This window comes from Nicotiana attenuata, unplaced genomic scaffold (assembly GCF_001879085.1).
Source record: "Nicotiana attenuata strain UT unplaced genomic scaffold, NIATTr2, whole genome shotgun sequence".
Lineage (NCBI taxonomy): Eukaryota > Viridiplantae > Streptophyta > Magnoliopsida > Solanales > Solanaceae > Nicotiana > Nicotiana attenuata.
The window spans coordinates 374958-385871 of record NW_017670700.1 but is presented as its reverse complement, the minus strand read 5'-3'; the positions used below and the strand labels follow the sequence as shown (position 1 = coordinate 385871).

Sequence of the window (10914 nt, the reverse complement as noted above, 5' to 3'; positions counted from 1 at the left end):
TCGAATAGCAGCTAAGGTGCTTGAATGTGGTTACTATTGGCCGTCAATCTATCATGATGCCAATAAAATGGTCAAGGCGTGTGACCAATGTCAAAGGCAAGGATCAATCTCCAAGAGGCATGAAATGCCTATGCACTTTGTGATGGAGATAGAAATCTTCGGCGTGTGGGGAATTGATTTTATGGGTCCCTTTGTGAGCTCTTGAGGGATGAAATATATCTTGGTAGCTGTGGACTACGTGTCCAAATGGGTTGAAGCAATTGCATTACCAAACAACGAGGCAAGAAGTGTGACAACATTCTTGAAGAAAAACATATTCACTCGGTTTGGCACTCCTAGGGCCATTCTTAGTGATAGAGGGTCTCATTTTTGTAACAAGGCTTTCACGGGCTACTAGAGAAGTATGGCGTCAAGCACAAGGTGGCCACACCTTATCATCCCCAATCTAGCGGTCAAGTTGAGGTTTAAAACCGGGAGATCAAGAGCATTCTAGCAAAGACTGTTAATGCAAACAGGACAGACTGGTTAAGGAAGCTAGATGATGCATTGTGGGCGTACCGCACGACGTACAAGACTCCTATTGGTACTTCTCCTTATCGGTTAGTTTTCGGCAAAGCTTGTCATCTACCCATAGAATTGGAACACAAAGCCATGTGGGCTCTGAAAAGGTTGAACTTGGATTGGGCTGAAGCTGCAAATTTGAGGTTAACACAACTCAATAAAATGGAGGAATTCCGTTTCTATGCATATGAAAGTGCAGCTGTGTATAATGAAAGGATGAAGTTCGTCCATGACAAAAAGATCTTGAAAAGGGAGTTCAAGTCGGGTGACTTGGCTTTGCTCTTTAACTCAAGGCTCAAATTGTTTCCAGGCAAGCTAAAATCAAAATGGTCCGGTCCGTTCAAAGTGGTAAATGTCTCCCCTTTTGGAGCTGTGGAACTAGAATCGGATGATGGGCTTCGAACCTTCAAAGTGAATGGCCAGCGAGTCAAGCATTACTTGGGCACAAATGGAGAAAAATATTTGGTGGAGCAGTTGGATCTTAAAGATGGTCCATGCCCGACCAATGAGTGAATCCAAGGGAAGGTCAAATTCGTCGTGCCACGACGTTAAATCAAGCGCTTCATGGGAGGCAACCCATGTGTGGTATGGAGTTTTTTTTTCAAATTTTTATTAGATAGATTTAATTGAGCATTTTAAAGTGTGTGTTAGAGTGCAGGGGATTCAAAAGATTATAACACGGGGTAAGATTGCATGAAAAAGGGAAGAAAAATCACTTTGCACAGTTTGCTGCACATATGCGGTCGCATTTTGACTATGCGGACCGCATTTTGGCCGCAAACCAACACAGTGTGTTGGCTAAATCTGGTGGTAAAGATGCGACGAGGGGGTGCACTATGCGGATCGCGTTCCCACTATGCGATTGCATAGCTCACCGCATTTTGGGCCCTTCAGCAAGTCACTTGAATTTACCGCATAACATTTATGCGATCGCATAGTGTGTTATGCGGTAACTTACCCACCGCAAAATCATCAGGTATATCTTTGCATCCTTACATCTCTCACACATTCAAAACAAAACAATTTTTTTTATTTTACCAGAAACAAAACAAAAAAAAGGAACGGAGAAGGAAAAAACGACTAAGGCTTGATCTAATACTCCAAGAGTGCTCAGAAACATCATCACCGGTATGTTTCCTTTGGGCCAATTCCATCATTTCAAGCTTTGGTTGTACATTTACTCTTATTCTTGTTTCCCTAGTTTTTCCTTCATGTTTTCCCTTTTTATTTTTCTTCTGTGTTCTTCTTTCCTGCTTTGTAATTAGAAACCGGTTCGTGATGAGTGTGTAGTTGAGTAAGGTGTTTTGGGGGTGCTGGGTAGCAAGAAATAGGGCCGCCATTGTTAAGGGTTAGTTTAACTCGTTTGGAACGATGAACTTTGCGGATCGCAAAATCAAAATGCGGTCCGCATTCTTCCCGCATAACTGAACCCTAGGTTGGCTAAGGAAGATGACAAAATGCGGTGAGTTTGCGATCCCAATTTCTCAGCATGAGTTTTGCGGCCATTTTGCGATTGCATTTCCTACTTTGCGGTGGAGAATGCGATCACATTTCATGATGTGATTTTCTATGGACACAAGTTTGCGATGGTTATGCGGTCCGCATAGTAGTTATGCGATCACATAACCCATCGCATATTTTGATCATTTCAAGAGCTGCAAGTTTGCGACAAGTTTGCGGTCCGCATAATGGTTATGCGACCGCATACCTGTCGCATTTTTAATTTTTTTTTGTTGTTTTTCTTTCTTTTCTATTTTTTTTTCACTGTTGCTTACAATGTCACTCACATTTCACCCTCGTGCAGATATGGCTCCCAAGAAACATGCATCCTCTGCACTGAAAAGGGCATAATCCAGTCGTCAAGCATCACAAGCAAAATGATCCTGAACGGACCCTGATGTTCCACGTCCTTCCCAGTCTGATGAGGAGGAGACCTTGCCTTCAATAGACCTATAGGAAGAGGCAAGAAGAAAAAGGGGAGAGGACTACCAACTCCGTTTGCAATCGATGGTTGTAGGGAACTCTATAGAGAAGGGCTAACAAAGAGAAAAATCCTTGCCGAGAAGCAAGTGAGCATGAACGGACTTAAAGAGCAGCACCCCCACATCTGGGAGAACATAAAAGCTAGAAAATGGGAGTGTTTCACTGAGCTACCAGATGACTACAATGAAACCCTTGTCTGTGAGTTTTATGCTTCATACGGAGCTTCCACGAGTGCTCACCACAAGCGCAACAGGATATTCTGTGATACTGTGTTAGTTCGGGGGAAAGATGTGAGCTACAGCGCTAAGACCATTAATAAATTTTACATCCCTGACTGGAGCCCGGGCACAGCTGAGTACCAAACCAAATGGGAAAACCGGGAGAATGAGAGGAGTTGGATAGCATCTGTGATAGCAAAGGGGACCCCTGCTTGGATCAATCCTGTGCACAAAATATTGAAGGAGGATCTCACACGAGAGGGTCGATTTTGGCTCAGTTTTGTCACCTCTCGACTGATACCGTCCACAAATGAGACTAACATATGCATTGAGAAGGCTCTTCTCATTGCATGTATTATGACGGGAATCAAGATCGATGTGGGAGCCCTTATCTTCCAAGAGCTAGGGATCCAAGCAAGGCAGACAGCCACTTCACTGCCGTTCCTCTGCTTGATCACAGCCCTCTGCAAGGCTGTGAATGTCCCACTCATGCCCCACTCTGATAAGCAGGAAAGGTGCTGAAAGATATTGACATCACGCGCATTAGTGATGTTGTCACTCCCCCCAGAGGTTCAGACTCCGATTCCAGTTGATGTAGAGCCCTCAGAGTCCCAGACTACTGTGTCCCCTCAAGCCCCGATTGCATCTACTCCCACTGCACAGCCCGCCTCTCAGTCCACCATTGCTCCGCCTTCTGCTACACTACCAGCCGACTCGCGGCTTGGTCTCACCGCTCAGCATGCCAATGCTAAGGTGGACCAGCTTCTTAAGACGTTACCAAACCTCATCAAACAGGCCTTGACTCCGATACAGTCCTCAGTGACAGCACTCCAACAACAACAGACAACTTATGGGGATCCCCTGCAACAGCTCGAGTTGAGGGTCGGGAGGATAGAGCGAGGTGAGGTTGGTGACCTTCCTAAGCTCCGGGAGGAGGTTGCCACTATGAAGACCGAGCTCCACAAGATGCAGACTTTGGAGTTCGATATATCATCCCTCCCGCCCAAGGAAGGAGAGCAGGGTGCAGACACAGCAGCGCCAGATTTGGGTCTTGATTTCACTTCTCCGATGGCAGACACTGCACCTCAGACTGCTGGGGTTTCCCAACCTCCAGCTCCTCATGTACGTATTAATATTCTTGATGAGGAGGATTCCGGACATTCTTCATAGTCCGAGGGTGAGGAGGCAGACGAGGGGGAGGATGAGGAGGATTCTTGGTCCTCGGAGGATGATGGCCCTCAGGAGAAGGGCAAGCAGATTGCTCCTCCTCCAGCTAAGCACGAGGAGCAAGCAGACGTTCAGATAGCAATACAACATTCGCTAGCAGACATGGCCGCCCCTGCAGATCCATCGGCCACTCAGCCATCAGCGGGTGAGGCTAGCAGCTCACAGGCCCCAACTCCAGTACTGAGCCAGCCAGAGATCCCTCCTCCATCAGTGGAGGTCACTCCTCAGGCCGAGACCTCATCAGCCCCAGCTTCAGCATCAGAGGGTGACCCCACCATCACTCAGCCAGTTGCCGACTCCCATAGCGTTTAGTGCGCCTCAGGGAGCCCCTTAAACTCTACTCTATGTTCTTATGCATTGGGTACAATGCATGCTTTTAGTTGGGGGTGGATGGTAGCCTTGTATATACTTTTGGTTGTGAATATTAGACTTGAATGACATTGGATACTGTTGTACATACTGATGTTTTTGTGCTACAAACAGAATTATGTACCCATGTGTATCTTGTGACTCTATTTATATATCAATGTTTTGTGATTTCCGTACATTAGTTATGTTATCCTTGTGTATATAAAAAAACAAAACAAGTAATTAAACAAAACAACAAAAACAGGTAGATAGTTGTCCATCTTTAGTAATTAGCAATGAATTGCCCTTGGTTTTTCTTTGCCAGGTTCTTTTCTAAGGGTGTAATAGTAGAACCAGGACAGTAGAATGAAACATGTTGACCGGTTTGGTGTAATTGTCTAGTCTCAAGCATGTGTGTCTATATATAGCCTATACCCTTTCATATATATATAAAAAAGGAGTTATCAACTTTGTGAACTTGAGGCTCGCTCTGTGACTCTATGTCTACCTAGAGTTATACATGTATATATGATGGAAGCTTTGAGTTGCCAAGTGTTGACCCGAGGGCTTCAAACTATGTGAGCCAAACAGTTCGTGTGCCAAGTGTGTGAGTTCTTCGTGTAAATGTGACGACCCGACCCGTCGTCTCATGAGTTACCGCCCCATTTCCCCCATTTTATGCTTCTTCATGTTTCATTATCGGTATTTGGTGTGTTAGAGTTGATTTGGGTTGGTTTTGGTAGGAAATGAGGCACTTAGTCTCTTTAAGGAAGGTTTGGTTTGGAAAAGTTAACCGGATGTTGACTTATGAGTTCGAGGGCTCGGATGTGATTTCCGGTGTTTCGGTTAGCTTCGAGGAGTGATTTGTGAGTTAGGAGTGTGATCGGAAGTGATTTTGGAGGTCCGGTGTAGAATTAGGCTTGAATTGGCGAAGTTAGTATTTTGGCGATTTCCGGTTGATAGGTGAGATTTTGATCCGAGGGTCGGAATGGAATTCTGAGAGCTGCAGTAGCTTCGTTAGGTGATTTGGGATGTGTGTGCAAAATTTCAGATGTTTCAGAGGTCATTTGGTTGGGTTTTTGATCGAGTGCGTGTTTCGGAAGTTTTGGAAGAACTTAGGCTTGAATTCGATGAGAATTGATAATATTAGTGTTGTTGGATGTGTTTTGTGATTGGAACAAGTTTGAATAACGTTGTAGGATGCATTGGTACTTTTGGTTGAGGTCTCGGGGGCCTCGGGGTGAGTTCGGACGGTTAAACGGAGAGTTTTGGATTTTTTTCCATGTTGCTAAGTCTGCTGGTATCTGGTATTTTCGTACCTGCGGTTATGGGACCGCATGTGCGGTCACGCAGAAGCGGAGGTGGAACTCGCAGAAGCGAAAAGGGACTTAGGTAGTTTCCGCAGAAGCGGAAGTGTGGACCGCAGAAGCGGTTCCGCTGGTGCGAAATTGGAGCCGCTGAACTGGCCGAGGATTTTAAAGAGGAAACCGCACAAGCGGTGTAGTGACCGCAGAAGCGGTCCCGCATAAGAGGAAACGGGACCGCAGAAGCGAGATGACTGGGCAGATTTATTTAATTTCATCTTCGCAAATTTTTGAAGGGTTTCACATTTTTAACTCGGACTTGGAGAGTTTTTGGGCGATTTTGAAGAGAATTTCAAGGGCTTTGATCAGGTATCAACTCTTGGACATAAAAACATGATTCTATGGTGTAAATACATGGATTAGAGCTGAAAAACTTAAGAAATTAAAGGTCAAAATGGTGGTTTAGGGCTTGAACCTAAGAGAGCTTAAACTAGGGATTTGAGGGGCCAAATGGACTCCGATTCTTGTGATTTTGATATGTATTGACTCGTGGCGAGATAAGGAATCCGTTGGTATGGAAGTTTCAGAGTTTCGAGAAGTGGGCTCGGGGCTCGGGTTATGCTAAATTCAGGAATTTTGTTGTTTTTCGATTGTTTTTGATTGGGTTTTGTTCCCTTGGCCTATTGTGACGGATTCGTCGTGGGAGGCCGAATTGAGGGGCAAAGGCATAGCGAGCTAGAGATTTCGCCGGTTCGAGGTGAGTAATGATTGTAAATGATATTCTGAGGGTTCGAAACCCCGAATTGCACATCACAGTGCTATGTTGAGGTGACTTGCATGCCGAATAGCGAGCGTGGGGTAGAGCACCGTTGGGGATTATGATTTAGTCCATCCCGATTAATGATTTTACCACGTATTTGATTGAAATCAGTTTGCTAACATCATTATTTGGGCTGAATGCCATATTTGGGCTTCGTGCCAACTATTTGAACCCTTCGGGGATTGTTGTTGATAATTCCTCACTGATTTAATTATATATATTTGAACTCAGTCATGTTATTTCCTACTGTTTTCAAAACTCAGCCAGGTTCACTCAGTTTTAATACTCAAATGATATTTAAATGATGTTTTGGGCTGAGAAACACTGTTTTATTTTTGCCCGAGTGGCTTATATGATTTTGTTGACTGAGTATGGCCGAGGGCCTGTATTGTGAGGATACTTATGGATCGGGCTGCGCGCCGCAGCAGTGTTATACTGTTATTGATATGAGGCTGAGGGCCTAGTTTGATTCCACGAGATGGCTTGATATTGCGCTTGGGCCGTAAGGGGCAGCGGTACCGGTACTGTTTAATGTGTTTACCTTATTTCATTGTCTGTCATTATATGCTGTTTGTGCTACTTCTTGCAATATTTACCTGTTGCTCTGGTATTATCTGATAACCGAGTGTGGTGCCCGAGAGGCGGACTTCTGTGCTTATCTGTACTATTTGTTTTGCATTCAATTGCATAATTGTTTAAAAGTCATTTTCAAAAGAGGTTTTAAACTGGGCTAAGATATTTCTAATGTTTTTACAGCTTCACTGCTTTTCTCTCAAAGGGTTTTTCACTGTCCCTATATAGCATGATGGTTTGCTTTACGTGATTTCTTATTGCTCAGTTATTATTTACCCTTATTACTCACTGAGTTGGAGTACTCACTTTACTCCCTGCACCTCGCGTGCAGATGCAGGTATTTGTTCACCCAGTAGCGGGTTTTGGCTGATCAGTGGCAGAGCTATAGGAGTAGCAAGGTGACTGCCTGCGTTAGCAGCACCATTTTTCTCTCTTTTGGTTCATTATTCCGGCTTTGTATATTTTAGGTCTTGTAGTTGTATTTATACTCTGATAGATGCTCGTGACTTGTGACACCCCGGTTTGGGCTGTGTTGGGTTTTAATTTCGTTAATTAATATTATTAAGTCATATTTTTGCTAATCATTTATGCTTAACTATTCTAAAAGAGACGAGTTGGGTTAGTTGGCTGGCCTTGTCCTCACGAGAGGCGCCACCACGACCAGTGCGGGATTTGGGTCGTGACAGTAAATAATTCATGCGTTTGCTTCTGCCATCTAGTACTTGCCCGGTTGGTGTTTCGATACTTACAATAATTACATTTGGTTGGAGAAATGACCTTAGGAAGTCTTCGGGTGTTGTGTGCTGCTGCTGTGAAGAGAAGTTATCGTTTCGAGTGTTTGAGATGTGTGGTATTTCATATAATTGCACCCGAGGTTGCAAGTATGGGTTATTACAGCTGGTTCGGGCTTATTATTAATAAAGATGTGAGGTTCTGATCTTGTGTATGATTTCGGAAAGTGGAATGTGGTTCTATGATTTATAGGCTGGAGTAGATTGTGTAATTATAGTTAAAATGTGTTGTCGGACCTATGTGAGATAGGGTGACGGAGGATCACCCCCGGGGATATGCATGGTAAGGTTATTAAGCGATTGGTTGGCTTTTAGCACAACTCTGGGTACATTCGAGGACGAGCGTTTGTTTAAGTTGGGAGGATGTGACGACCCGACCCGTCGTCTCATGAGTTACTGCCCCGTTTCCCCCATTTTATGCTTCTTCATGTTTCATTATCGGTATTTGGTGTGTTAGAGTTGATTTTGGTTGGTTTTGGTAGGAAATGAGGCACTTAGTCTCTTTAAGGAAGCTTTGGTTTGGAAAAGTCAACCAGATGTTGACTTATGAGTTCGAGGGCTCGGATGTGATTTCCGGTGTTTCGGTTAGCTTCGGGGAGTGATTTGTGACTTAGGAGTGTGATCGGAAGTGATTTTGGAGGTCCGATGTAGAATTAGGCTTGAATTGGCGAAGTTAGTATTTTGGCGATTTCCGGTTGATAGGTGAGATTTTGATCCGAGGGTCGGAATGGAATTCCGAGAGTTGCAGTAGCTTCGTTAGGTGATTTGGGATGTGTGTGCAAAATTTCAGATGATTCGGAGGTGATTTGGTTGGGTTTTTGATCGAGTGCGTGTTTCGGAAGTTTTGGAAGAACTTAGGCTTGAATTCGATGAGAATTGATAATTTTAGTGTTGTTGGATGTGTTTTTATGATTGGAACAAGTTTGAATAACATTGTAGGATGCATTGGTATTTTTGGTTGAGGTCCCAGGGGCCTCGGGGTGAGTTCGGACGGTTAAACGGAGAGTTTTGGATTTTTTTGCATGTTGCTAAGTCTGCTGGTATCTGGTATTTTCGCACCTGCGGTTACGGGACCGCATGTGCGGTCACACAGAACTGGAGGTGGAACTCGCAGAAGCGAAAAGGGACTTAGGCAGTTTCCGCAGAAGCGGAAGTGTGGACCGTAGAAGCGGTTCCGCTGGTGCGAAATTAGAGCCGCTGATACGGCCGGGGATTTTAAAGAGGAAACCCCAGAAGCGGTGTAGTGACCGTAGAAGCGGTCCCGCATAAGCGGAAACGGGACCGCAGAAGCGAGATGACAGGGCAGATTTATTTAATTTCATCTTCGCGAATTTTAGAAGGGTTTCACATTTTTAACTCGGACTTGGAGAGTTTTTGGGCGATTTTGAATAGGGTTTCAAGGGCTTTGATCAGGTATCAACTCTTGGACTTAAAAACATTATTCTATGGTGTAAATACATGGATTAGAGCTGAAAAACTTAAGAAATTAAAGGTCAAAATGGTGGTTTAGGGCTTGAACCAAAGAGAGCTTAAACTAGGGATTTGAGGGGTCAAATGGACTCCGATTCTTGTGATTTTGATATGTATAGACTCGTGGCGAGATAAGGAATCCGTTGGTGTGGAAGTTTCTGACTTTCGAGAAGTGGGCCCGGGGCTCGGGTTTTGCTAAATTCGGCAATTTTGTTGTTTTTCGATTGTTTTTATTGGGTTTTGTTCCCTTGGCCTATTGTGATGGATTCATTATGGTTTTGGATAGATTCGACGCGCGTGGAGGCCGTATTGAGGGGCAAAGGCGTAGCGAGCTAGAGATTTCGCCGGTTCGAGGTGAGTAATGATTGTAAATGATATTCTGAGGGTTCGAAACCCCGGATTGCACATCACAGTGCTATGTTAAGGTTACTTGCACGCCGAATAGCGAGCGTGGGGTAGAGCACCGTTGGGGATTATGACTAAGTCCATCCCGATTAATGATTTTACCACGTATTTGATTGAAATCAGTTTGCTATCATCATTATTTGGGCTTCGTGCCAACTATTTGAACCCTTTGGGGATTGTTGTTGATAATTCCACACTGATTTAATTGTATATATTTGAACTCAGTCATGTTATTTCCTACTGTTTTCAAAACTCAGCCACGTTCACTCAGTTTTAATACTCAAATGATATTTAAATGATGTTTTGGGCTGAGAAACACTGTTTTATTGTTGCCCGAGTGGCTTATATGATTTTGTTGACTGAGTATGGCCGAGGGCCTGTATTGTGAGGATACTTATGGATCGGGCTGCGTGCCGCAACAGTGTTATACTGTTATTGATATGAGGCTGAGGGCCTAGTTTGATTCCACGAGATGGCTTGATATTGCGCTTGGGCCGTAAGGGGCCCCTCCCGGAGTCTGCACACCCCCAGTGAGCGCCGTCGACGGTAAACGGGGCGGGCTGCACACCGCAGCGATATGTGGAGCGGGCTGCACGCCGCAGCGGTACCGGTACTGTTTAATGTGTTTACCTTATTTCATTGTCTGTCATTATATGCTGTTTGTGCTACTTCTTGCAATATTTACCTGTTGCTCTGGTATTATCTGATAACCGAGTGTGGTGCCCGAGAGGCGGACTTCTGTGCTTATCTGTACTATTTGTTTTGCATTCAATTGCATAATTGTTGAAAAGTCATTTACAAAAGAGGTTTTAAACTGGGCTAAGATATTTCTAATGTTTTTACAGCTTCACTGCTTTTCTCTCAAACGGGTTTTCACTGTCCCTATATAGCATGATGGTTTGCTTTGCGTGATTTCTTACTGCTCTGTTGTTATTTACCCTTATTACTCACTGAGTTGGAGTACTCACTTTACTCCCTGCACCTCGCGTGCAGATGCAGGTATTTGTTCACCCGGTAGCGTATTTTGGCTGATCAGTGGCAGAGCTATAGGAGTAGCAAGGTGACTGCCTGCGTTCGCAGCACCATTTTTCTCTCTTTTGGTTCATTATTCCGGCTTTGTATATTTTAGGTCTTGGTGTTGTATTTATACTCTGATAGATGCTCGTGACTTGTGACACCCCGGTTTGGGCTGTGTTGGGTTAGTAATTAGGGTG

At 44.4% G+C, this 10914-nt stretch overlaps 1 protein-coding gene across 1 annotated transcript; it reads left to right on the top strand.

The window, feature by feature from the left end:
* The first annotated feature begins 208 nt into the window (after positions 1–208).
* On the top strand, positions 209–1074 carry LOC109242441. Its single transcript, XM_019409299.1, has 2 exons — positions 209–360; positions 516–1074. Exons 1-2 carry the CDS (start codon positions 209–211, stop codon positions 1072–1074), a joined length of 711 nt encoding a protein of 236 aa, XP_019264844.1.
* The last annotated feature ends 9840 nt before the right edge of the window (positions 1075–10914 follow it).